Below are 25957 nucleotides of genomic sequence, written 5' to 3' on the forward strand. Positions count from 1 at the left end.
CCAATGACATACTAAAAGGATAGTTGCACACGAACTGAAGAAAGAAGAAACAAAATGTTACCAGAGCCTGGAAAGAATTGCGCCAGTCCTTGGACAGTGCACTGCTTGGCCTGCTTGCTGTCTGTTGCATGCTGTGTGTGGTGTTTAAATAGACTACTGGCCTGCGTGCTGTAAGGGCGCGAACGAAAACTAACAGAGAAAAAATTGCGGCAGTAGTGGGCTATCGGCGCGAAGGAGAAAAAAATTCGCGCGCAAAAAACACAGCATGCACAGCACCATGCAAAATTCGCTAAAGAAGCTAAGCACTGGACTTGAACCAGTGACCACAACAATGCAACCATAATGTGATAGCCAATCAATCCGAGGTGTATTTAATATGGGCAAAGATGAAAATCTAAGACCGATTAATGACTTCTTGGTATACTAAACCTGGTCCTAAACTACCTGTATTCCCAAACTGGAGGGAGTACTCAGAGACCTGATCAGAGCGACGATCTTTTGCACGTGCGATAATTCTGCCATCCTACTACAGTGCATGCCGCGTGTCGCGCCTGCCGTCCCCAAGGCCAGGCGCGGCGACTCCGGGTCGCCGCCCGCCGCCCGCTGCGTCCACGCTGGTGCGCCGGGTCATGCCGCGGCACGTGCCATCTGCCGCGCGCTGCCATGGGCCGCGGCTGTGTTCGCGGATCGCGACGGTGCCGGGCCACGAATTCGCAGCCCAGCAGTGGTGGATCGCGTTTCGGCGACAAAACCGTGCGGCCTGGGCCGGAAAAACCGAGGATTTTCAGGCCGTTCGCACGGGAGAAGTGGGACATCCCAAGTTCGCAGGCGCGGCCTCGGTGTTGGGGTTGGGCGACGTATGCGGCGTGACGAAAAGGGCGGCGTTTATAACGACGCGACCCGAGGGTGCCCGCGTTGCAGCCACAGTTTGGAGATAATCCGACTCATCACTATCCCAGTGACGAGCAGAGAGCGAGCCATGGCGCCTCCTATCTCCTCCCTGTCGCTCGTCGCCTCCAACCCAATCCCGTCACCCCCGGTCACCAAACCCGGCAGGGCGCTCGCCGTGGTGCCGTGCAGCAGCAGCTCCGCCTCTTCCCCGGCGCCGTCGACTTCGTGCTCGGCTGCCGGGAGTCTCCCGGTGGCGTCGGCCGGCAGGAGGGAGCTCCTCGCGCTCGGCGCCGGGTTCCTGGCTTCGGCCGGGCTGCTGTGCCCGGCCGGAGAAGCCGGAGCGACGCGCATCGAGTACTACGCGACGGTGGGGGAGAAGCTGTGCGACATGAACGTCGTCAAGTCGGGGCTCGGGTACTGCGACGTGGAAGTCGGCACCGGCGCCCAGCCCCCGCGCGGCCAGCTCATCAATGTCAGTGCCGAGCGAACGCTTTCTTGCATCCACTGCTCCTTTCTTTGACTGCACTTTCTCTAGAACCACCTGTATTTTCTGAATATGACCATTAGAAGTATAAGGTAATTAAGTATTGGCAGATCGAAAATTTTCCCAGTTTTTCATTTCTTAACCGTAGCGATCTTTATCTAGCTCAACAACGAACAGAACCGTCATTTTTTTCTCTCTAGAGAGAAAGACTGCACTAGGAGTTTCAAGTGTGTTGATTGGTGTTCTATTGATGGTTGCAACTTGCAAGGTACACTACACTGCAAGATTTACTGACGGGATAGTGTTCGACAGCAGCTACAAGCGAGGAAGACCACTGACAATGCGGCTTGGCGCAGGCAAGGTGTGCAGCATTTGCTCATTGCAAACAAAACATCTTCCACTGTAGCCAGCATCCATTTCAGCAGGGGATGTGATCGTTTGCTTCCTTCCCATTTCAATCTCAGATCCTCCGAGGGCTTGAACAGGGAATCAGTGGTGGCGGTGGCGTGCCACCCATGCTCGTTGGTACTGTCACAGATTCCGCAATTAGCTGCAAAAATAGAAGCATTTGCATGATTGCATCTCTTTTCCTGTGCGAAATACTACTGTATTTTTTAACTTTTTCTTAGCTGCGTCGTTTCTGTGTTGCAAATTTACACTACAGGTGGGAAGCGCAAGCTTATGATACCTGCAACTTTGGCGTACGGGCCTGAACCAGCAGGTTGCTTCTCAGGTAATGTCAACAAAAAAAAAAATTCAAACTACAATCTAGTTCAATAATTTTGAGACTATATTTTCATTATATGCATTTCCACTCACAGTTACCAGTACATGTATTTAAGGATGCATCAGTGTCGTCTGAACGGCTCCATTATTAGCATTGTTAGTTTTTCATACGATTTACATATTTAACAGGGGATTGTAATATTCCGGGCAACACCACGCTTCTATACGACATCTTTCTCGTTGGATTTTACAAGTGAGCATATGATGACAAGGAATATGCATAACTTGAACAGAGTAGGTGCAAAATCGTACAAGGTATAATGACATCCTGAACTTCTCTGAATTTATTTATGCTGAAATTCATCACCTTATCAGAAGGGGTGAGTATTTGTTACATACAAATAGAAAATTTTCTCTGGCATATTTCAGATTAAATTTTGGCGTTTCAGACAAGACTCCAGAGGCAGAACTATGAACATATGAAGAGAAAAAGGGCATGCCTAGCCAGATGGTGAAAACAAATGCGTCACCAACATCATTAGTCTCCCATACGCAAAAAAATTACATTTGTAACCTGTGCCGATCAGTGAAAGGAACGGGCCGGTCCTGTGCTAGATCAGAACGGTCTTATATTTTTTGGATAAGAAAATGGTTTTGTGCTTGTGTGTAAGTACTAGCTTTGTAAAGACATATATTCAGACTGTTATACAAGTATTAGCTTTGTAAAAACATCTCATTATTCCGACTGTCATTGGTACAGCCAAAAGGGCCAAACTATCCACCCTCAGGTCAAGCCCCAAGTAATTGCGGTCGAACAGTGCGAAATCACATTAATGTTAATCAAAAAATTTAATTATTTTTAATTTTTATTTGAATTTATGAAGGTTACCGACTTACCACAGTTTTATCACTGCCACCCGCCAGCGTTAGCGCCGTTACAACGCAAAACGTAAGCCCACTACTAACCTGATGACAATTGTCAAAAATATCATTGCTTCAATCCTAAAGAGTGATTGCTTGGGTGTTTCATAGAAAAAGACAAATGATATATTTGTAAATAAAAAATAATTTATGAATAAATATTTTATATACATATACATGATCTAAAAGTCGATGCTGAAAAATAAACTTCATCAAAAAAACATTAAAATCAATTCTAAATTTAAGGTTGAAAATTTAAATTTTGGCTGATAAGTATAAATATAAGCAAAAATAGGGGTGACAAATTCCAAAATAGCCAAAAAGTACCTATGAGTTCTATAGCAATCAATGAAACCTATGCTTTGACAATCAAAGGTTGAACTATGAATCTTTAACTGTGTGTATGACCAACCAATGACTTTCAAACCTTCAACAGTTCTAGCAGGCTAATGAACTGTATCATACTATCATTTGGTAATACGTTATACCCACGTTTAATTGTCTTAAAAATGTCCTCACGTTTAGAATATGCAAAAATATTATCGTTGCAAGCTGATGTTAAAGCACATGTGCAGTAGCTTTGAGCCATTGACTGCTGCTTGCACTGCAACCTCGACACAAAATTATTTAATCATTGAACTGTTAGCCACCAAATGGGAATATGTATTCATTCGGAGAATATCCATTTAGCGAACAGAAGAGCACCCCAATCGTTAGAGTTGAGCCGTCAATGAATTACGGGCTCAAGCCGCTAAGGTGGTCCACACAAGCCCCAACTTGGGTAGGTGGAATGGAGCAAGAAAGGCAGGGCTGCCATTTCCATGGCCGGAAGACTCAAGGACTCCAGAAGCTTCTTGCAACCTTAAAACGACAACTATTTCGTCCGTCAAAACGTCATTAGTAGAATCTCCATCGCGTGTTCATGGAATTCTTCATGGCTGTTGGCAACGAGCCCGTGGTTAACACATCCATCAAGTATCCAAAGGAAGATTCGAAATGGAGAAGCCACATAAAAGAAATGGAAGCTGTATTGAACTTGTTTATTTTCTCCGCATGTACTATATGGCGGCGGCATTTGCCATTGCATCACATCGTTGATGCAAAACTACTGGCCCTAATTAGTACGAGTACTAGAGTAATTAGCTAAGGCCAATTGATTCTTGGGGGCGCCAAGAGACAAGAGTTGTTTCATGATAGTTTCATCAGGGCTGGAAAGTCATATTCAGTAGAGCGAAAGTCGGCTTGGAATTTCCAAATTCTCGATTGCACGACCATCCATTAATTCATGTAGACACCCTTTTTCAACCGTGTAATATGCCCGTAATCGCACAGCACGATCTTGTTCCCATGGCACCAACCCACGTCGCGGACTCGCAGTCGTCTCGTCTCGTCGGGAACCAGAAACCAACCAACCAAACCAACCCACCCACCCATGAGCCATGACCCACCCGGTCTGTCTCCAACCCGGTCGCCTTTCTATAAAACCGAACCCCGAGACCGACACGCGCGCAGCGACGCAGCCCAAGCCAAGAAGCCCAACCAACCCGCGCCGCGCCGCGCCGCGCCCCGCTTGCGCAAGAACTCGGGAGAAAACGAGAGGCTCGTGCTCGTGCGTGCAACAAACGGGGCCGTCCGTCCTGTCGCCTTCGTCTTCCTTGGTTTCGCCGCCGCCACCCCGGCGATCTCCGTCGGCCCGCCCGCCCGCCCGCCCGCCGCCACCGCGGATCTCTCCAGGGAGGAGCGGGCTCGGTTTCACCGACCAGCCGGAGCTATAAGGCTCGCCCCCCTTCGGCCCCCCGTCGAGTCGCGGAGGTTACCGGTTCTGTTCTCCGATTCCTTGCCTCCCAGGTATGCGTTGTTCCGTCATTCCTTTCCTCTTCTCTGTGATTTAGGGTGTTTAGTGGGGAATGTCGATGATTTGACTGGATTCCGCAGTCGTTGCTATCTCGCGATGTCCATGCATCGACTAGCTATCTCCAGATTGCTCAATCTTAGTTTACTATTGAAGAAACAGCTAAATGTGTTATTTTCATGGAGAACAGGATGGCCGCGTCCACATCCCAGCATGCGCTTGTATCCGTCAAGTCGCTGTGTGCCGGTGCCAACTTTGGTCTTGAAAAGAGAACCAGCCAAGTGCGTTTTGTTTCAGTAGGACAGTGCCGCCCAGGCACCCGGAAATTGGGTCTGGTTTGCTCTTCAAACTCGCAGTCTTCGGTCATGGAGCCGGCTCAGCTACCGTTGAGTCCCCAGAGCGGAAGCTCCCCAAAGAAATCAAGTAACTTCTTATGTTCTGTTAGACTTACCAATGCAGTAGCACATTTTGTTATTGATATGCTCGATAGTGTGATGCTATAAGATAATTGTTCTTGCAGGTGAGAGCGCACTCATATTGATTCGGCATGGTGAATCGTTGTGGAATGAGAAGAATCTATTTACTGGTTGTGTTGATGTGCCCCTTACCCCAAAGGGTGTCGATGAGGCAATTGAGGCGGGTAAAAGGATATGTAATATCCCAGTTGATGTGATATACACCTCGTCACTTATTCGTGCTCAGATGACCGCTATGCTTGCCATGATGCAGCATCGTCGTAAGAAGGTTCTCTACATTTTTTCTATTTTGAACATCTCCACTAGAAAATAGGGCATTTTTGTTGCAACCAAATATGTACACAGTTCTGACAGATGCGGCTATGATAGGTTCCAATTGTTGTGCATAATGAGAGCGAACAAGCTCATAGGTGGAGCCAGATATACAGTGAAGAGACAAAGAAGCAATCAATTCCTGTTGTAACAGCTTGGCAGCTGAATGAACGAATGTAAGCATATCTGCCCTGTATGCTTTAGAATGATCATTATGTAATCTGCACATGTAGTTTAGCCTCTTGAATCACATGAGAACCTTATCTTATCTTGTTAGGTATGGGGAACTGCAAGGCCTTAACAAGCAAGAAACTGCTGATCGTTTTGGCAAGGAACAAGTTCATGAATGGCGTCGCAGTTATGACATTCCTCCCCCAAATGGCGAGAGTCTGGAGATGTGTGCAGAGAGAGCAGTTGCTTATTTTAAAGATCAAGTAAGGATCTGGTGGCTACTGTTCTTTTAGTTGAACATTTGGTGTAGCAATGGTTGCTTTCGTAGTTACATGCAACTGATTTTACCTTGTTTTTCCAAATTATAACTAGGCTCCATTTTTTCTAGAATTGTTTTTGTCATCTGGTTTGCTTCCATTGCCCGACGTGGCATCCAACATATGGACCTGCATTAACCTATCTTTCCAGTTTGTAACTCCATTTAAGAGGAAGTTTCTGTTCTAAGATTATTTGTCTTTTGATCTACAGATTGTACCTCAGCTTGTGGCAGGAAAACATGTGATGATTGCTGCCCATGGGAATTCACTTCGTTCAATCATAATGCACTTGGACAAGTTGACTTCTCAAGAGGTAATATATTTACTCTGTGGTACTACTTTTCACTATTCAGAGGTCTGTTATTGAAACAAGCACCAACTGCTCTTGTTTCCTCAGGTAATCAGCCTTGAACTGTCCACTGGCATTCCTATGCTGTATATATTTAAGAAAGGGAAATTTATCAGACGTGGGAGTCCGTCAGGACCCTCTGAGGCAGGTGTCTATGCTTACACCAGGGTAAGACTTCCCTCTATTTCCAACTGGAAAGTGTTGGATGCAACATCATGATTCAAACTTTATGTTGAAACAAATTGACATAGAAACATAGCTTGCCTAACTTGTATCTCAACACACCAGTTCATATGTCGCATACTCGCATGTATAGTTATTTCAGTCATAATTTAAACATGGTTTTCATGGCCTACGATTGTTTTTCCTGTAACTAAGCCTGGTAAATGCTAAAATTTGGCAGTATTTATTTGTAGTTGTGGACTTACTTTTATTTTTGCAAATATTCTACAATAAAAACTTAAATTAAATTTCGATGCAGAGCTTGGCTCAGTACAGACAGAAGCTCGACAACATGTTTCAGTAACCATCTGTAAGTAAGTGTTCGTTCTTTTCAGATGTAGAAACACATTAATCCAAACTCCGGAGAGGTTTTAATGCCCATTCTTTACCTTTGATGCCTGATGCAGGCTCTGTTTTCACCAGCATCTGAGGAATTTTCATCCGTCGAACATACATTCTCTCCCATCCGCCACAAGTGGTTAAGCGTACTATTCAGTATCGGCTGCACCTTGTAGCATCCTTTCTTCTTATTTGTTCCGTTTGAAACCATGCAACATGTAACATGAAATTCTAGAGACTTTAGGGACAAATTAGGTGATGACCTAGAAGATACAAACGGGGATGATTTTACATCGCCATTCATAAGATGGAGGTTATTTACACTAGTGCGATAACAGAAATTTGTAATGGATTATATACTGGAGAAGTTGTGAGCTATTCTGCCTTTTTTACTTCTGGCGAACGAATTCAAGTTGAACCTTCTCTTCAACAATTGTTTATTCATTCCAATAAGGGATTTGCTCCGGTCCAATAAAAAGTACCTCTAGATACCGGTACCTCGAGATATCAAATCGTTTTCTACCATTGAATCTAGCTAAGTAGGATGAGTACGGTTAGATCCAACGATCAGAAATAATTTAGTACCGCGAGATACCGATACCTCGAGTTACTTTTTAGAGTAATTTTACAGTCCTTAAGAAGATACCACGAGATACCAAATTTTTAGTGTAAAACTTGGTGTCGCATGGGTACCTTCTCAAGTACTGTAAAATTGCTCTATTTTTTATTGGACTGAAACAAATCTCTTCTAACAAACTACTACGAACTCCGTAGTTCTACGAAAGATCATATATTGACAAGGCATGAAATTCCCAATACTGCAAATCTCAATTCAGAGGCTCTGAAACCAGCCAGCATATGGTAATATGGTATCATACTAGGGAAAAGTCGGTGGTTTTTATAGTACTTAACTGGAGGTCAAAGCTTTGGCGGTTGATGCAAACAAGCAACCTTCCCATGTGATAAAACCCTGCACCGGGTCATCCCAAGTACATCGGGTTTTCTTTTTTCTTTTTAGCCTTCAGATCGCCTTGCTGATTATACTTTATTTACCGCCCCACTCCCCAGCAAGTACATCCATGTAATACCCATCATACTCTTAAACATGGCCTATAATTAAACCCAAGAATAACCTGACAAACCAGAAGCATCCTAAGTAACGTGATTTGATGTACACAATCACGGTAGCTTATGAGTTATGACACATTCATCTGCTAAATCCAAGAAAAGCACAGACAATTTTCCTTCTCCAGAAGTCACCATTCACCAAGGAGGCCAGAAGAAAGAAAGAACCAAGGGCATCTAGCTCCCTGAATCCCAGGAACCCATTTCAAGCACTCACAATTCCCTCCCTGCCACCCATTTTCACCACCCGCATTTACCCCCCATTTTCTGCCCCCACTACTCCACATTTCGCTCTCGCTTTGCCGGGGAAAAAAAAAACTGCCTACCACGATAGGGGCTCCGGATGAGGGTCCATACCGTTGCCTGCTTCATTTACAGCGAGCTGGATGTCAAATCACAATTTTCCCTGTGACATTCCAAAGCCTGCATCGGTTGATGAGTTCGTCAAGCATGGCAAGAAGAAGAAGTTAAGATCCTCGGTGAAAAAGATGAGGGGGGGAATTGCACACAATGTGGCTGAATTTTTGGTTGATGGTTCTTGTTCTGTTTCTTCGTTTTCAGTCGTTCATGTCGAGCATCTTTCGCAAGAAAGGGAGGGGCAGCACGGGGAGCTCGGACAAGAAGCTACTCTCGCGGAGAGATATCGTCTTCGGTTGGCTCCATTGCTCCGATCCTCTGAAGCTTTTTTTTAGCTTGGAGAGTTCCATGGTTGACAGTTTCATTTGTGTTTCTTATGTTCTTTTTTCTTTGGGTAGATTTGGAGGAGAAATGCGATGATAGGACGGAGCTCATGGATGCTTCCCCTGCCGTCCGCAAGAGCTTTTCAGGCACGTAGTTTGGTGCACGAACATTTCGAGAGCGCGTGTGTAAGTACGTGAATACTCTGAACACACGGCGCAATTGAGTTGATGAATTTATTTTTCTTGGTTTCAGATCGGCATTGCACCACAAAAATTGAAAGCTTGACTCTGAGCTGCCTGGATTCACCCAACAGGCAGAATTTCGATACGCGGGAATACCGGTAACAAGAGCCTTTATGCTGAATGATGATTGTTTTTTTCTTAAGAGAATTAATAATTTCTGATGAATTTGGACCCTACCTGATAATTTTACAGGGTGTTCGTAGGCACATGGAATGTAGCTGGGAAGCCTCCTAACAGCAATATTAACCTGGAAGATTTTCTACAGATAGAAGGACTACCTGATATATACGTCTTGGGGTACATAAAATTCCCCATTTTCTAATATTTCCCATTAGTTCATCATCTGATGCTGCATACTTTAGCTAGAAAAAGGCATACAGATTTGCTTACATAACAAGCTGTGGTTGTGCATGAACATGAAGAATTGAAGATCACTTGCATTCTTAATCTTAATGCAGCATGCTAAACATCAATGTCATCTCTGAACTTCTAAAAACATTGCTAATCAGTTTTGAGACATTGCACAGGTTTCAGGAGATCGTTCCTCTGAACGCAGGCAACGTGCTGGTCATCGAGGACAACGAGCCGGCGGCGAAGTGGCTGGGCCTCATATACCAAGCTCTGAACAAGCCCCAGGACCAGTCCTCCGGCGACGAGCTGTCGCCGCCGGAGACCTCCGACAGCCGGCAGGGCGGCGGCTGCCGCGACACCATACCCAAGTCATCGAGTGGCGGCATGCTCTTCTTCCAGAAGCCGTCGCTCAAGATGCTCAGCAAGAACTACCGCGTGGACAGCGCGCTGGTGAAGACGTGCACCTGCCTGACCGATCCGTCCACCATGCAGCGGCGGGCGCGGGAGATGCGGGAGTTCATCTACCGCGTCGAGGCATCGCCGCCACCGTCGTTGGCGTCGGCCGCGGCGGCGGCCGATGAAGACGGACCGCCAGACGCCGGCGAACTGGCGCGAAGCAGCGTGAACTACTGCCTGATCGCGAGCAAGCAGATGGTGGGCATCTTCATGTCGGTGTGGGTGCGGCGGGAGCTCGTGCAGTACATCGGCCACCTCAGGGTGGACTCCGTCGGCAGAGGCATCATGGGGCGCCTCGGCAACAAGGTGCGCGCGCGTTCCATCGTCTTCTTCCCCGCACGCGTCTGCTCTGCTCGCCGTTGGGTTCAGTGGATCGATCATGCATGGCGCGCGTGGCTCTCGTGCTTGCAGGGTTGCATCGCGATGAGCATGACGCTGCACCAGACCAGCGTCTGCTTCATCTGCAGCCACCTGGCCTCCGGCGAGAAGGAAGGCGACGAGCTGAGGAGGAACTCCGACGTCGCGGAGATCATCAAGAGCACCCAGTTCCCGCGCATCTGCAAGGTGCCTGGCCAGCGGATCCCCGAGAAGATCCTTGACCACGAGTAAGCCATTGATTGAGATATAAAAAAAAACAATTTTCTCAAAATTGCCAAGCACAAACATTGAAAAAAAAAGGATCATATTTGCTCAAGACTGCAAAGCACAAACATTAACACATCATTGTTAAGCGTCAATATACTACTTTTAATTGTGAATTGATGTGCAAATCCAGCCGGGTCATATGGCTAGGAGACCTGAATTACCGAGTCGCGCTAAGCTACGACGAGACGAAGACGTTGATGGCGGAGAATGACTGGGATACCTTACTTGAGAAAGACCAGGTAAGAGTATGAACCATGAATAATGCTGCAATGTAAAGCTGAAATTTTCAGATATGCTACAATGACAGAGTAAGCACTAAGCACCTGCTCTAGTTAGGCAAATATTTTCTGACAAGATGGCATTGCTGAACAGCTGATGATCGAGAGACAAGCAGGGAGAGTATTCAAAGGGTGGAAAGAAGGCAAGATCTACTTCGCACCGACCTACAAATACACGCAGAATTCTGACGCGTACGCAGGGGAGACAGCCAAATCGAAGAAGAAACGGAGAACGCCTGCATGGTACACAAGAACAAGTTGCTCTGAAGATTCAGGCATGACACCCCTGACACTTGCTGAGAAGAAACTGAAAATTTCTGACGGATCCATCCGTGTCCATGCAGGTGTGACCGGATACTGTGGCACGGCCAGGGAATCGAGCAGCTGCAGTACATTAGAGGGGAGTCCAGGTTCTCCGATCACAGGCCTGTTTGCAGTGTGTTTGTGATCGAAGCTGATGTAGATAATGGAAGCAGGATCAGAAAGGGCTACTCAACTCTGGATTCTAGGATCCATTGCGAGTCTGCGATGCCGCAGAGACACAGCTTCTACGATGATTATTGACTTGTGATAGTGGTTTTGTCTATACTACTAGAAATATTTCTTTGTAGTGAGAGGGCTGCATTTTTTCAAGCCTAGAACTTGTCTTACACTAACTGGAGTAAATGGAGGCTTCTGACCAAAATACCTGTGAAAAATGGGATTTCTGACCTGATAACTACCTGTGCAAAGTGCGTTGTGTCTTAAATCACATTATAGTTTCCTTTTCTACTGCAATGATGTTTAAACAAAGCAGAAAACATTTTTCCGAATCAGAGAAAAAAATGCAAGATATAGCAGGAAATAAGTAATTGAATAAACAAACCCATGCAACAAATGATAAAATGAAACTGAGTGCAACACAGTATCGTATTGTTATTTATCAGCTGACAGAATACATTGTTGCGAAAGGGTTGTCAAAATAAGGTCACAAGGGTTGGAATGGTGGTGCCGACTACAAAACAAGTCAGGCAACACATTCCTGCTGTGTGTTAAAAGTGTTTCTAATCACGTTTGATGTTCATCTCTTGGTGGAGAGGACTGGATAACTCAGTGTAGGAGCTCATATCAACAGTTGGCTTGCATTTTTCATATTCACGGATCAGATGATGAACAGCCGTTTCTATCTGCCGGGGTTATACCTTTACCTTCGCCTGGCTCAACTGCACATGATAAATTCTCTTTCCCCTTTTCAGAGTCGGTCACCGTTTCTTCCCTCTTTTCAGATGCAGCCTCAGTTTCTTCACTCTTTCCAGATATAGCCTCAGTTTCTTCCCTCTTTCTAGATACAGCCTCAGTTTCTCCCCTCTCAGATTCACTCTCTGTTTCTTCCTTGTTTTCAGATTCAGAATCTGTTTCTTCCCTCTTTTCAGATGTGGTCTCTTCACTCTTCAGGTCTGAACTACCTTCTTGTGCCGTGTCCTTGGTCATCACATATGGCTCTGAAGCAAGAGTAGAATTCTCCGGACTCCACAATAATGGCATCTTGTTGTCATCTTCTCTCATCCTCGCAGCATAATCATTTATGTTAAAAGTAACCTGGTTTTTGCCACCAAATGCAGATTCTAACTCTTCCATGTTAAAAAGGTCTTCCATGATCTTGTTGGTCTCAGGTCTATCTGGGTATACAAATTTGACCTTGTTGAAAGTCTTTGGCTCAAGAATGGGGCTTGCCATCTGCATTTAGATGAAGGAAAAACATGATGTTTCAGTTCATTTTCTATGTACAATTGTAGTTACCAACAGTACGTCAATAAATAACAATTTTAGTAATGTATGCGCTGTGTTCCATCATTATAAGAAGAAAGTTTGACCCTGAAGTGCACTCGCCATGTCCCAAAATAATGCATTCCTATAATCTCAATAAAAAAAGTAGTGAAGTAAAAAGACCAAAGTGCCTCTCATTAATAGGAAATAAGTTTGCATGGGTAGGTAAGGGGTATTGAAGGGATGAAACTCCACCCTAGGAATCAACTTATTTTATGACAGATGGAGTATGCCTTACATTGCAAGTCAAAATACAGACATTATCCCTATATTTCTAGTTGAACAAAAGTAAAGATGATGAAAGCTTGTAAAACAATTACCTTCCAGAAAGACTCAAAAATCTTAGGGGCATTGTAAAGAATTGCAACACCCAATCTTTCAGGATAGTGACCTTGTAGGACATCTGCTGTCAACTTTGTTACGTGAAGTGATATGTTAGATAAGCTGAAGCCAGCAAAATCAATGAGCCAAACCATCTGACTCTGGTCCGGTGGAAGATTCAGAATAGCATTTTCCATACAGTATACCAAATATCTGATCTGCCCCTTGGCCTTCTTGGTATTCTGAAAAATAAGATAGCAAAATTTGAATGAATAATCACAGTTTTTATGTACATACAAATTATAAATACAATTTTTTATAAGCCAAAGAAAGGGGAAAGAAGCATCAATAAACCTGAACTCCAGGTCTCATGACAAGAATACTTCGGCCACTCTTGTCAAAATAATCAGTTCGGTAGATTTTTCCAGTTGCAGCTTCATTTGCTATCTCATCCTATATTGAAATTTAAACAATGCAAATGTTTCACAAAGCTCTGGAATGGGATAAAGAGACTTGCTCGTATGAGGATAACATGATTTGCTACTCCTTTCGAGAATAAAGAGTTTCTTAAGTAAAGAGGTGAGGACGGCTACCCAACGGATCTCATCTGGCCTATACTCTGAACGCCATTTCAAGGTTTTCTTCAGCATTTTCGTGGCCTTCTTCACGTCCCAGTTCCTTGCTACCAGGTACCTCGCAATCGAAGCATCTGAGCAATATAGTGCTGTTTTCCCTGATAGTTGTCCTAGGGCAGCTCTAACTTCACCAATCTAAGAGAAGAATTAAAATTGAGAATGAACAAAAACTGATCTGACAACAGAATAGGGTTAAGGAAAAGTTGCTCCACAAACAACTCATAAGTAAAGAAGGGGGTGATGACTAAGAAAGATTGAGTTGCATCTAAATCCAGGTATCTGCTGTTTTAGAACCATACAAAAAATTTGAACTCTTGTGATACTGGATCACCTTGGATAGTCGCTGCTCAAACAGTGCCGTTTCTTTTCCATCACCATTCACACTGCTTGCTGAACTCATAGCGTCCTTTTGTTATTTCCTACCATATTACAATACAAGGGTTCGTAAGAACTTCAAGCTGAATTACTATACAACATCATAGATTGCACAAGAAAGCAAAAATATCATAATGCACAACTGCTGACCGATGTTGGCTTTGATGTCATGCAGTTAAATCAGTTAGCCCAGCAACCCAGTGGCCAAACCCAATCAATGCCGCATCAACTAGATCGTTTCTTTTTCTATAATGATTATTGTCATCAACTAGTGTCAGTATGGCAGTACATCAGCGGCTGCAATCCAACAAGACATTCAGAACACACAGCACAAAATGGATAGAAAACAAGCCATCATAAATACAACGATCGATGTTAGCATCAGCCACTATGAGGCCATGCATTTCAGAGATATCCAGCTCTTCCACATGTTCCGGGCACAAAGCAGGACGCACAAGAATCCTCAATCAGGCTAACAAAACGAACAACCATTGAACCCAATCGCCTAATGTCAGCGCAGCAAGTAGCTAGCGTCGACTCAACAGACAACGTAGTAACGTACAAGTCCACAACCCTTACCAGGAATCATCCAAGCTGCCGAACGAACCCACCAATCTCGCTCAAAATCGCACTAATTGAACAGAGCCAAGAACCACAAACCCCCAACTTTCACTTGGCTCGACGCCAAGAACGTGCCGCAAGCGCAAGAACCAAGAAACCTAACCGTGCTCTTGGGGTGGCACCCCAGAAATGCCAAAAGACAACAAGATTCTTCCGCAAACTCCAGAACGTCGTAGCAAGGATGCACAGATTCCACCTTTCTTTGGTCCGAAGCTAATAAATGCAACCACACAAAACCAAAATACCACAACATATCCACCAAAGGGAAGATCTCTCACAGATGCAAACAATACGTTACACCCAAAAGGACAAGCAATCTTCTGCGTTGAAATAAACGGATGCTTCCAGAGGAGCTAAATCTCCTCGCCAAATACTAGCAGCCGCGACGACGAACTAAGGAAAGCTAGCTCTTAGCGCTCACCTCGGCGAGGCGGGGAAGACAGGGAGCGACAACGCAGGACGCGCGCGAGGTGAGCCGGAATCCGCCCGACTGCCCGAGAGCCCCGACTCCTCGCCCGATTGCGGAGTCGTCGGGCTTCAGGCCCTCAGCCCAGGCGTCGTCTTCTTCCTCCTCTCTCGGGAAGACGGGAAGGGAAAGGCAAGAACTTGGTCTGATCCGACGGCTCAGAATGCTTTGACTCTTCTTTCGTGGAGTTATCGACGTATATCATCCGGGAGCACCTGAGGAGGAGAAATGAGGAAAAAAAATGGGAGTTTTGCCGGGAAGATATGAGCTGGTTGTGATGCTGGTTAGGGTTCGTTGGCGTTGTGATCGGGAAGGGTGGATAGGATTGGATTGTTAATGATGAGATATGATCATATTTAATTGATGAAAAGATTCTTTGAGGTGCGTGCACTGTGCACTCCATCTGTTTCGGAGGGAATTTCTATGTTCATTTATTTGCAAGATAGCTGGATGTTCTTCTGTTGATCATCCGACCAGCTTGATGGGATGTTGCTTTCTGAAACTTCTGCATCAATTCAAGGCACGTTGATGCCACTCTGTATGTGAAACACTTCTTTTTACCACGGCCTTGTAACAGCCCGTTGTTTGGAGCATGCAAGGTGCTAATTCAGAAGGTTCCGTATGGTGCTGCTTGAATTTTGAAGGCTGCTTCTACTAATTTCTGTCAAAGGCTGTCTTTCTTGAACGTTGAAAATTTTCGAAGTACAGTACCAGCTGTTAGGTGTAGAAGTATTATTTGGGGCGACACAGTTGAGTTGAGTTGGCCTTGCATGGAGCTAGCTGTCACGAAACTGTTAATCTGGGGCGTGACTCACGTTTGTCTGGAGAACGTGATTGGATTCTTCAGGATTGTTGTATTTTCTAAACATGCGTTTTTGACCTATCTAGAACTCTGCACGGAGCATTGTGCTACTGTAGCAGAAACTTTTCTGGCCCAACAACACAACGCAGCGAAGCAGGCCGAAAGCCAGAGGCGATGCAGTGCACCGGAGTCGCTTGGTGGGCCGAGTCGGGAAGGAAAGAACCTGCCAGCCAGGCGTGTGCCCACACGAGATTCCACCGCACGACAGCGCGGCCGAGAAATCCCACCGTTTCTCCGTGATCGGCCCGCGAAAAACGCTCATGCGGCGCGCGACTCGTCGTGCTCGTGCGGCGCGGCGCGGCGGGTGGGCTTCATCGTTCTGCTCCCAGATTCTGCTGTTGCCTCCTCGCGTGGAGAGATCTGTACGCGTGGTCGCACGCCCGTGCTGCCTTGGGGAGATCCAGCGAAGCCTGCATCTTTTCGCGGAGCCCGGTTGATAGTTGCTTGGACACTTCGTAGCGCCAAATCTGGTAATGCGGATAGATCAAGGTGGGGTTTCCGACTTGTGACGATCTGTCTCGTGCCGTTCTTCCCACACGTCCGGTATCCGGACACAGGTTAGTAATACATCTTTCCATCCGTGGGATTTATAAAGTTACTAATTGGGAAAAATCCGTTGCTACTGATTCGATTTAAGTATGAACGTTGCTTTTCTGCCTTTTTCGGGAACGTTACGCCCATACTTTTTACTTTTGATTACATTTATAAGCTAAAATTTAAAAATTTAACCTTAAATTTAAAGTTGATTTTGAGATTTTTCATTGCAGTTTATTTTATAGCTTTAGCTCGTAGATACCTATAAACATGTATATAAAAAAATTATTTATAAATTATTTTTTGATTACAAATATATCATTTGACTTTTTTCTTTCTAAAAGCCAAAAAAAAACCTTTTTACATCTCCACACAGACTCGGTAGCCAGGTAGCATATTTGGCGTTAACAGTGTCTCAATCTTTCTTGAATCATTCTCTTGTTCACATAAGTTAGATTTTTTTTTTAAATAAAAGAAGATAGCTGGTTACACTTGCTGAGTAACAATACTGAAATCCTTGCCCCCTGAACGAAGCATCGGATTTCCCAGCCAACCAAATGAAATGCAACGATGCATTTTCTGGGAATATCTCAGTGCCAACCCCAATGCAACGAACTCCAACGCAACCCAGCTCAAGGCGTGAAACTCATCTCGAACTCATCATCGCCGACCATCATGAAATGCGACCCATGATCAATCACCTTCTTGCCTTCCTCCGTTGCTCTGCTGAAGTGCTTGCAGGGGCTCACCTCGAACTCCACATGGGCAGTCTGCATCGACTTCAGGTGCAGGCTCTTGAAAGCAATCAGCTGGCTCGCCGGCCTGCCGCCGTCCGTGGCGTTCGGCCAGCGGAGGAAGAGCAGCACGGGGTGCCTGCCGTCCATGGGGCCGTTGTTCTGCACCCTGACGAGCGCCGGGAACCTGAGCTTGTCACATGTCTCGGAGCCAATCTCCTCGACGTCATAGCTCACCGTGCCTCCTGCTGCTGCTGCTGTCGCCATCGCCTTCAGGCCATTGATGCTGCCGAAAGACGGCACCTTCGTGCCGTTTGCAACGAAGTTGTGAGAGTACTTCGAGTAGCTCAGGCCGTAGCCGAACTTGTAGACGGTGTTGCCACGGTAAAACCTGTATGTTCGTCCGGGATATCCTGTGGATGGATCGGCGCGCATCCGCATATCTGTCATGGGCACACTCGTGAACTCTTTTGGATACCAGGTCACTGGCAGCCTTCCACCTGATGAACATAGGTCACATGTAACACAGTTCAGTATTTGAACTCATCTACTGAAAATGTTCAGAAAGTGAAAAGAAATCTTACCAGGGTTGTGCTCTCCAAAGAGAACCTGGGCAATTGCAATCCCTCCAGCCTCACCAGGGTAACCAGCCCACAGGATGGCCCCAATCTTGGGGTTATACTTCGCAAAGGTCACGTCCACTGGACCACCACACAGTAGCACCAAGATTACTGGCTTCTTTGCTGCGTTTGCAACGGCGTTGATGAGGTTCTCCTGCATTCCTGGGAGAGACAGTTCCAGCCTATCAACCTCTTCCCTCTCCTGATCTTGGTCTAATCCCATGAACAGAACAACGTAGTCCACTGAACTTGCCAACTGGGCCGCTTCGCCAATTGATGATACATTGCAGGCAGCCGAGTTGCACCCAGCTAGGAACCTGGTGTCCTTCACATAGCCTTGGAGCACTTGAAGAGGAGTGACCGATATGCAAGGAGGGCCGAAGTAATTTCCAAGCAATCTTGTGGCGTCGTTTGCGTTGTGTCCAATGACAGCAATGGATGAGACCTTTGATTTGGACAGAGGAAGAGCATTGGCATCGTTCTTCAGCAAGACAATGCCATCTTGTGCTGCTTCAAGAGCAAGATTTTGGTGCTCCTGCGTGCACACTTGGTCTGGGCCAATGTTACCGTAGCGGTTGTACTTTGGATTGCCGTTGAAGAGCCCCAGCCTCATCCTAACAGCAAAGAGGTTGTGGAGGGCTCTGTTGATGTCTTGTTCTGTGATCTTCCCTTGCTGTATTGCAGACAGACCATGTTGCTGCACGTAGCTGCCACAGTTCACATCCATTCCTGAAAGTGTTTCGGTTTACAAAAGGTAAGAAACGCCTTTTTTTCAAAAAAAAAGATGACCATGATATATCATATCGTTGCATCAGTGTTTGAAGCAATTTGCATTTTCTATATTATTGTTTTCATTTTTTTGGTTGTTTTGGACTTCCTTTTGTAGTCTGTTATTACTCGTTGCGATTGTTGACTTGAACATGCAATGTAACACTACTACACTAACAAAATTACTTTCAGGATGAGTTGGCCTTCTTTTTGGACATTTTATGTTACCGTCTTTTGTTATTCATTGTTACTGTTGACTTGAACCCATGCAATGTGCCACTAGCACTACTTATATTCTGAAGTGTTCTTTTTTCTTGACAGATGGATTCCTGATAATATTATGATGTTCAGTGCCATGCCATGAATTATTTGTAGTGGACACACTCAAGTACCTAAATCAGCAACACGGGAAAGCCGTATGCATGTATGGATAGTGGGATCCAAATCAACTTTTAGTTGCAGTTCAGTGACCTAACCTAACTTCTATATCTTTGCATTATTATCTTGTTGGTTGTTGGCTATCATTCCCAGAGGGCTCTAAGTGAGGGAAATATACATTTGATACTGCGAAAATAGTAGTAGCAGATCTTTGACCAATAGAACGATGGGGTCATTATGACCAGCAAATTTATAGTGATTAGTAGTAGTAGCTGTGATCTGTTAATTCATACCAGCCTTGAGGACATCTGCAACTGCATCTTCTGCTGTCTGGGCATATCCTTGAGCATCATGGATGATGGAAACAGCGTCACAATCTGAGGTGATGTATCTGTGAGCAGAGGAAACTTGCAAGGATCAGTTGCTGAGCATTGTCACACACACTGAACAAAAGCTTCCCGTCTAGTCCAAAAGAATCTTATAGCTTCATCAGAGTTGCAGTAGTGACATGATACGTTTTCGTACTACGTATCTCTTTTAACAATCTGTACAGTAATTTTCATTTTCACTGAATCATCGTGCCATGCAGGCTTACCCGTAAAACCTCCAGTCTCCCCTTGCAGTTTTGGAGAGGAGGTTGTAATCAGCACAAGTTGGCACGCCATTGACGCGGTTGTAGGAGCACATGATGCCGCTGGCCCCGCCATCCTCGACGCAGCTTCTGAACGGAGGGTTGTACGTGTCGGCCAGGTCCTGCGCCGTCACCTGTCCCCCCCCCCCCCCCCCCCCCCCCAAAAAAAAAAAATCCCCATCATCCATCCAGAGCCTCGTCGGTGTCAGGAGCTCAGAAATCACGCGACCCAAACCATTTGCTGAACCAGGAATGCACGGCGTGGTGTACCTTGGCGTCGAAGACGTAGCGGGTGACGCCCTTCCAGTTCTCGAGGTCGTAGGCGGTGAAGTGCTTGCAGCAGGCGGAGGCCTCGAGGTCGGTGGTGTTGACGGCGCCGGCGAGGCCGTAGCCCTGCACGCCGCGGACGAAGACGGCGGCGTACTTGCCGGTCACCGTGGGGTCCTCGCCGGGCGTCTCCTGCCCGCGCCCCCACCTCGGGTCCCTGAACACGTTGATGTTGGGCGCCCAGAACGTGAGCCCTTCCGCCTGCCCGTTGTTGTACACCGCCCTCGCCTCCGTCCCGATCACCTGCCCATTGCACAGCACGCAAATCACAACCAATTCGCAGAGCAAACTCCCCAGAGGCAGCTTAGTTACTCTGCTCTGAATCGTGGTACTCTACATGGCGTTGCTGCCGGTTTGCTGCGTTTCTTTGGTATCTGCTTTTTACGACTTAAATTACCGTTCCAAAGGGGTTGCGGTGAATCTCGTGTCACGTACTTTTTGACAAACCCGAAAAGTTGCATGCACGTACCTAACACGTTCGTACGGGGGGTGTAGGTAGGTGCACGAAAGCTGATACGTACGATCGGTGATGGTTTACCAACATGCTGCCTAAAATGCGTTGATTGGACTTGGAGTATGTAGCACCCTGAATATTACTGACCATCTGGGCTAAAATTAAGCGCAAAGACTGTGTTTTGCTGTTCTTTCGTAAGCCCCCTCCTGTTTTTTAACCCCGCTCAAAGCTATACTTTAAAAATAGAGAAATGAAGAGATTACATGCACTTTTATCATTCCTGACGAGGTACATCATATTTTTTATGTAAAATTAACTTATTGAAGGTATCAATTTATTTAGTGTAAATTACAGTGCATTCGGTTATTTTTGGAAGGACCATAAAATTTACATAAATTACAGTTAAGCGTTTCCAGGTACTAAACAGTAACCCACCAGTGACCTTTGGGTGTTAGCGTGAATTCGCATTAATACGGTAAAAAAATTGAGGAGGAAACAGTGAGAGGCCGGGCATGAGACGAGACGAGGACGTACGTACCTGGCCGATACGGTACCAGAGATGCGGGTTGAAGGACGCGGCGGTGAGGATGACCTGCGGGAAGCTGGTGGCGGCGCGGAGCGGGCCGTCGAGGTGGATGCCGCGGCCGGCGTTGGACACGCCGTGGAGCGCCTCCGACCACCACTTGTACGCCGGGACGCCGAGCCGGTCGATGGCCGGCGACTGGTCCCCGAGCTGCGAGATCTTCTCCTCCAGCGTCAGCCTCGAGACGAGGTCGTCCGCGCGCTGGTCGATGGGCAGCTTCGGGTTGCAGAACGCCGCGCTGGACGGCGCGCCGCAGGAGAAGGGCGGGTCGGACGCGACGGTGACATGCCACGACGTCGCCGCCGCCGCCGCCAGCAGCAGCAGCAGCGGCGCGTGGAGAGGGGAGTGTGCGCGGCGTCCCATGGCTTCGTGTGCGTGTGTCACGTACTGCGCGCCCGAGCGAGTATGTGAGCGAGCAAGGGGTATATATTAAGCGGGAAAGTGTTTTTAGCTCCTTAACCGTTTATTGTACGTCGCCTATATAATAATCTCATTCGATCAAAAATATTTATTATTGAGGATAAAATTAATTAAACTTATGTTTAATAGTTAATCTTATTAAAAATATGTAATCATTATTTATTTTATATAATCTATGTTTTTACTAAATAAATTTTAAATCTAAGTTATATATTTTATATTTATAATTTTCAAATAAGATAAGTATTTGAACGTACGAAAACAGTATGAAACATGAAAAATCAAAGTGATGAGCACTACTTTTAACACTAGATGCAGTAATGCAGCCATGCAACGTTATGGCTACAACTACGGGCAAAACGATGGGGCTGGATGATTTCTGAAGCACAAAGTTGCATACAAAACGGAAGTGAGTATTTTATCGGGTTTCATAATATTGGTCGCTTGCTTTGGCAAGGTTAACGCCAAACTTTTAGAATTTAATTACAAATAGTTTTAAAATATTTATTTTCTAATTGTGGAGGGTATATATCAATCAATCTCGAAGTAAATTTCAATAAAATCATATGATTTTTTTTAATACAAACTAGTGGCGAAAGTTAGTCCTTATCCAAAACAAATATCATTATAGAACCCGAGGGAGTAGCCTATTACACCCTCAAAAAAACTGAGTTTAGCCCATCTCATTAGTATTTATACAAAACTAAAAAACAAAATATCATTTACTATATCAAACTTTACCGGATATTTCCCCTAACTTTAATGAACTAAAGGTTTGATAGCATAAATATATCGAATTAATTTTAGAACGGGGATGTTTTCTTCGGGAAGTGCCTTAGTTGGGTGTGTTACATGGAATTGTAATACTCTGTTAATCTGTTATCAATGGTGGCCCTCTTGATGGGATGGCACCAAAAGGCTATCAATATTTTAGGGTCTTTTCTTAGATTACAAAAACGAAAGTGTGAACCATCCATCTTTGATTGATCCAAAGTTTGATTTTGCTTTAGAGCTGTTAAATATGTGATCCGAATTTTAACTGGAATCATATTCGGATTAGTTTACTAGTAGGTTTCTCCCAGTTGTTTTCTACTAGGAGTCAGCTTAGTTTCCTAATAGTATTCTTTCGCCTTGTCGTATTAGGACTCTTAGTTTTTCCCCTTATATATACTCTTATAGTCTGCACGGGAAGAGCCGAGTTCTCATTGTTTCTCCTGCATTGTAATCATATCCTCATAGTGCAATTTGCCGGTTGGCGCCCGTGGTTTTTCCCACAAGGGTTTTTCATGTTAAATTCGTATCTCGTTTGTGCTTTCGTTTCTAACAAGAGCAATCATAATGCAAGAAACCAGTCATAATTTCTATATCTTTCAAGTCATAAGAAAAAGACTAGTACTAGATACCACTCTTATAATAGAAATACTACTAATTCACATATGAATTTAATGTTATCTATTCCTCGTCATATTTTTAGGTCTTGTGTAGAAACTATTTCTGATACAAGACATGATTTTTTTTCTTTTTCTTCATTTACTCACTATTACATCATCGTTCATTATATATAATAACTTATTTTAATTCTATAGACATTATTCTAGTCATTGCATTGGAAAAGCCCTTACCTCTTTTTTTGTAATAGTCTCATTTATCACTGACTAAAGAAACATGGCCCCTTACTTTCAGTGACAAATTTCGTTTTCAACAGAATATGAACATTTATATTTCGATCGAAAGATCACCACCAATAAAACTAATACAAATTTTGACATTCCAATTGTAGTTAATTTTTTTTATTTATTTCGCTTTCAGATTTAAAAAAAGTCTATTAACTTATGTATTGTAATTAATTATGAGTATATTACATAGCAAGATCAAAACTCGGATACAATCATTACATAGCGTGTGACACATGCATAGTAAGTTTAGCAATGTCATTTAATTCGCATTAGTATTTTCCATCTTTGGCTCATTCCTTTATGGAAAGAGATAATGACTTTATTAGAAAGATAAACCAGGATGTAATCAACGACCATAATATTGCGACGGATTTAACCTTTAGAGAGGTGAAGACAGAGTAAATAAAACAACTTGAACTCCATCTTCTGAAGACAGATTTTTACCATGCATTTCAATAGTAGAAACATGAGGGGCTTCCTATTACAAAAATATTGCCCATAAACTCTATATTTTAAAACGGAGGGAATATAAGAGCATGTCCAACAATTCATCTATCTCATCCTCTATCCTAAAAATAGAGGATGGAAGATAAATATTGAGCTCCAGCGGAACATCCATCTCATCCTCTATTTTTAATTGCCATCCATATTTAGAGAGAGAAACTCTATATTTAAATGTTTTCTCTCCATCTTTCAAAGAAACATAGAGGATGTCATGTATGGATGATCAGCTGAAATACAAAGAGATATAGAGGATAAAACTGTTTTAGATGATAATCCAAATAAAGATATGGATGACCAAATTTAAATGATCTGTTGGGATACTCAGCATGGGTTCCCTGTAATTGACTTCATTATGCACAAATTAGTAGCTGAGTTCCAAACAAGTTGTCAAAGCGATAGTAACTGTGACCGGAGCATAAGATTGACAAAAATAAAATAAAATCATTAAATTTACACATTCTAAGATAATAGCGGAGGAGAACGGAGTAAGCCTTTAGTCACCTTTTTGCATGTTAGCCTACCAGTCACAACAAAGATTTATATTTTGAAACTTCACGAAATTGATTTTATTTTTAACCGCAATCTATTTTCTATTATTAGCTTTTAAATCATTTAACATAGATAAAGTTTTATAATTTGTTTGATGCTTTGTTCATTTGATCATTCTCAAGCAGTTAAAGCAGGAAGCACTACTTTGATTAATTCCCAATTCCACAAAACAAGGCTAGAAAGTAGTATGATGACTAAACAAACTTGATTAATTCCCAATTCCACGAAACAATGCAGACTAGAAAGCAATACGATGACTAAACAATTGATTTCTCGATCTCAAAATAAATGTATTTAAATTTAATTTCGAAAGATAAAATTATTTTAAGATAGATGGAGTACTACTGTTTGTCTCATGTTCCTACTCTCCACTATGATTAACAAAAAGAAGAAAAAGAAGTACGAGCATCCCTTCAAGAGGCAAATTCACAACGTTGGAATCAAACCTTTTCTTGAACGACAAACTGATAAATCCAGCCATTTAGCCCGAAAGCCGGCGAGATGGCGACGAGCAAGTTCCAAGTGCAACGAAGGAAAAACGATTGCAAACTAAGCGACTTAATGACTTATCGATCCAGATCTACGAAAAGTTGCTACCCACGACGCACCGTGTGGGTGTGGCTGCCACTAGCATAAGCTAGCTGCTACTGCTAGCGAGTAGTGGAATGCTTATGCTTATCGAAAATGCTTACGGAGGCTGTAAGATTTGCGGAGGCTAGTAGAGCGGTGACCACCGCCACCGATGGACTGAGCCGTAACTTCACAGGTTTCCCTGCCGAGGGGCACTGTTTCGTTTTTTTTAAGCAAAAGCTAACCAGCATTTTTATAAATAGAAAATTATTATAAATAAACTTTTATATACATATGGCCCATTTGGCACAGCTCTAGCTCTAACTCCAACCTACCTGGAGTCGGAGTTGTGCCAAACGGTACATATTCTTTTTTTTGAGAGCGGAGCTGGCGAAACTGTTCCTATAAAATGAACTACAGGGGTAGAGCTGCGTTTTTCTGCTCCATAGCTCTACTCCATGCCAAAAGACCCACTACCCTTTGTTATTTTATTATAATTACTCGAATTTGTCACTCATGTAGGACTATATATTATTACTCAACATTTATATTTTATGTCATATAGGATTTTGTAACTGTTGTTTAAATTAAAAAATAATCGGTATTTAATTATATGAAAAAGAAACATAATTAAATTATGGCTTAATCATGACTTCATATGATCCACGAGGGTATTATGTCAATATACTCCGTATCCTCTCTTTTAGGAGTTCTGGAGCAGACCAAGCTAGTCAAATAGTTTTGATCTGCTCTTCAGCTCCCACAGAAGCAACTCTTACTATAGTTGGAGTTTAGAGATAGATCTGGAGTTCAAAGCTCTACCAAACGGGCCCATATTTTTAGTGATCAAAAAATCAATGCTAAAAAATAAACTTTATTAAAAAATCCTCCAAAATTAACTCTAAATTTAGAATTAAAAATTTAAACTTATCGTATAGGCACGAGCCGAACAAAAAAAATGGGTGCAAATGTCCTCTGCGTTTGGCTGGACCGACGCCCAAGGAAAGTAACCGATAGTGGCGCGTGCGAAACTGGCCGGAGACGCGTTCCCCTCGGGCGTTATCGTTTGGCGCCCGCGCAGTGGGACTACTGGGCTCGGACTGTGGTGGCGGTGGTGGTGGCCGCCCGCCGTGCGATTCCCGCGATATCATCTCCCCCCAGCTAGCGTTGGCGCCGGTGCCACTCCCGCGGCGCGCCTGACGTGACGCAACTGCCTGGCCCGCCCGCCCTGCACAAAGTCGAATACGTTGGAGTCATGGCGTCGGGTTTGCGACGCCGAGGACAG

General features: G+C 44.4%; 5 protein-coding genes across 8 annotated transcripts; 3 read left to right on the forward strand and 2 right to left on the reverse strand.

Annotated features, from left to right (window-relative positions):
- Positions 1–927: 927 nt before the first annotated feature.
- Positions 928–2894, forward strand: LOC102704775 (photosynthetic NDH subunit of lumenal location 4, chloroplastic). Of its 2 annotated transcripts, none has more exons than XM_006647839.3 (6): positions 928–1363; positions 1644–1736; positions 1840–1900; positions 2040–2108; positions 2291–2416; positions 2531–2894. In XM_006647839.3, the coding sequence occupies exons 1-5, from the start codon at positions 980–982 to the stop codon at positions 2356–2358; spliced, it is 675 nt and encodes a 224-aa protein (XP_006647902.1). In that variant the 5' UTR covers positions 928–979; the 3' UTR covers positions 2359–2416; positions 2531–2894. The 2 variants fall into 2 exon arrangements, with proteins under 2 accessions (XP_006647902.1, XP_015689036.1); XM_015833550.2 differs by having other exon boundaries at positions 2551–2894.
- Positions 2895–4544: 1650 nt separating this feature from the next.
- LOC102705046 (2,3-bisphosphoglycerate-dependent phosphoglycerate mutase 1-like) lies at positions 4545–7549 on the forward strand. Of its 2 annotated transcripts, none has more exons than XM_006647841.3 (9): positions 4545–4870; positions 5065–5297; positions 5395–5618; positions 5720–5838; positions 5940–6096; positions 6362–6463; positions 6548–6667; positions 6981–7035; positions 7129–7549. In XM_006647841.3, the coding sequence occupies exons 2-8, from the start codon at positions 5066–5068 to the stop codon at positions 7023–7025; spliced, it is 999 nt and encodes a 332-aa protein (XP_006647904.1). In that variant the 5' UTR covers positions 4545–4870; position 5065; the 3' UTR covers positions 7026–7035; positions 7129–7549. The 2 variants fall into 2 exon arrangements, with proteins under 2 accessions (XP_006647904.1, XP_006647903.1); XM_006647840.3 differs by having other exon boundaries at positions 6981–7031.
- A 940-nt stretch (positions 7550–8489) lies between these two features.
- Positions 8490–11569, forward strand: LOC102705503 (type I inositol polyphosphate 5-phosphatase 5-like). Its single transcript, XM_015833534.2, has 10 exons — positions 8490–8652; positions 8747–8837; positions 8941–9012; positions 9119–9206; positions 9301–9405; positions 9636–10221; positions 10327–10520; positions 10691–10799; positions 10933–11081; positions 11183–11569. Exons 1-10 carry the CDS (start codon positions 8572–8574, stop codon positions 11400–11402), a joined length of 1695 nt encoding a protein of 564 aa, XP_015689020.2. The 5' UTR covers positions 8490–8571; the 3' UTR covers positions 11403–11569.
- A 149-nt stretch (positions 11570–11718) lies between these two features.
- Positions 11719–15334, reverse strand: LOC102705787 (phosphatidylinositol transfer protein 3-like). Of its 2 annotated transcripts, none has more exons than XM_006647843.3 (6): positions 15018–15334; positions 13932–14019; positions 13559–13735; positions 13320–13418; positions 12965–13207; positions 11719–12554 (listed from the first exon to the last, which is right to left on the reverse strand). In XM_006647843.3, the coding sequence occupies exons 2-6, from the start codon at positions 13998–14000 to the stop codon at positions 11973–11975; spliced, it is 1170 nt and encodes a 389-aa protein (XP_006647906.1). In that variant the 5' UTR covers positions 14001–14019; positions 15018–15334; the 3' UTR covers positions 11719–11972. The 2 variants fall into 2 exon arrangements, with proteins under 2 accessions (XP_006647906.1, XP_006647907.1); XM_006647844.3 differs by lacking the exon at positions 15018–15334 and adding an exon at positions 14126–14274.
- A 1523-nt stretch (positions 15335–16857) lies between these two features.
- LOC102706257 (probable beta-D-xylosidase 7) lies at positions 16858–21356 on the reverse strand. The gene is made up of 6 exons (XM_006647845.2): positions 20909–21356; positions 19860–20159; positions 19554–19723; positions 19252–19349; positions 17777–18541; positions 16858–17692 (listed from the first exon to the last, which is right to left on the reverse strand). Exons 1-6 carry the CDS (start codon positions 21314–21316, stop codon positions 17091–17093), a joined length of 2343 nt encoding a protein of 780 aa, XP_006647908.1. The 5' UTR covers positions 21317–21356; the 3' UTR covers positions 16858–17090.
- Positions 21357–25957: the final 4601 nt, after the last annotated feature.

Source organism: Oryza brachyantha, chromosome 2, assembly GCF_000231095.2.
Source record: "Oryza brachyantha chromosome 2, ObraRS2, whole genome shotgun sequence".
Taxonomy (NCBI): Eukaryota; Viridiplantae; Streptophyta; class Magnoliopsida; order Poales; family Poaceae; genus Oryza; species Oryza brachyantha.

Excerpts from the sequence above, each read along its gene's own strand:
- LOC102706257 (XM_006647845.2), bottom strand. The coding sequence starts at position 21,316 with ATGGGACGCCGCGCACACTCCCCTCTCCACGCGCCGCTGCTGCTGCTG. Across the intron at positions 20,160-20,908 it reads TCTGGTACCGTATCGGCCAG|GTGATCGGGACGGAGGCGAG; the intron begins GTACGTACGTCC and ends TGCAATGGGCAG. Across the intron at positions 19,350-19,553 it reads GGAGACTGGAGGTTTTACGG|ATACATCACCTCAGATTGTG; the intron begins GTAAGCCTGCAT and ends CTCTGCTCACAG.
- LOC102704775 (XM_006647839.3), top strand. The coding sequence starts at position 980 with ATGGCGCCTCCTATCTCCTCCCTGTCGCTCGTCGCCTCCAACCCAATC. Across the intron at positions 1,737-1,839 it reads TGCGGCTTGGCGCAGGCAAG|ATCCTCCGAGGGCTTGAACA; the intron begins GTGTGCAGCATT and ends TTTCAATCTCAG. Across the intron at positions 1,901-2,039 it reads CGTGCCACCCATGCTCGTTG|GTGGGAAGCGCAAGCTTATG; the intron begins GTACTGTCACAG and ends TTTACACTACAG.
- LOC102705046 (XM_006647841.3), top strand. The coding sequence starts at position 5,066 with ATGGCCGCGTCCACATCCCAGCATGCGCTTGTATCCGTCAAGTCGCTG. Across the intron at positions 5,298-5,394 it reads AAGCTCCCCAAAGAAATCAA|GTGAGAGCGCACTCATATTG; the intron begins GTAACTTCTTAT and ends TTGTTCTTGCAG. Across the intron at positions 6,668-6,980 it reads GTGTCTATGCTTACACCAGG|AGCTTGGCTCAGTACAGACA; the intron begins GTAAGACTTCCC and ends ATTTCGATGCAG.
- LOC102705787 (XM_006647843.3), bottom strand. The coding sequence starts at position 14,000 with ATGAGTTCAGCAAGCAGTGTGAATGGTGATGGAAAAGAAACGGCACTG. Across the intron at positions 13,419-13,558 it reads GGCCAGATGAGATCCGTTGG|GATGAGATAGCAAATGAAGC; the intron begins GTAGCCGTCCTC and ends ATTTCAATATAG. Across the intron at positions 12,555-12,964 it reads TTTTTGAGTCTTTCTGGAAG|ATGGCAAGCCCCATTCTTGA; the intron begins GTAATTGTTTTA and ends ATCTAAATGCAG.
- LOC102705503 (XM_015833534.2), top strand. The coding sequence starts at position 8,572 with ATGTCAAATCACAATTTTCCCTGTGACATTCCAAAGCCTGCATCGGTT. Across the intron at positions 9,207-9,300 it reads TTCGATACGCGGGAATACCG|GGTGTTCGTAGGCACATGGA; the intron begins GTAACAAGAGCC and ends ATAATTTTACAG. Across the intron at positions 11,082-11,182 it reads AAACGGAGAACGCCTGCATG|GTGTGACCGGATACTGTGGC; the intron begins GTACACAAGAAC and ends GTGTCCATGCAG.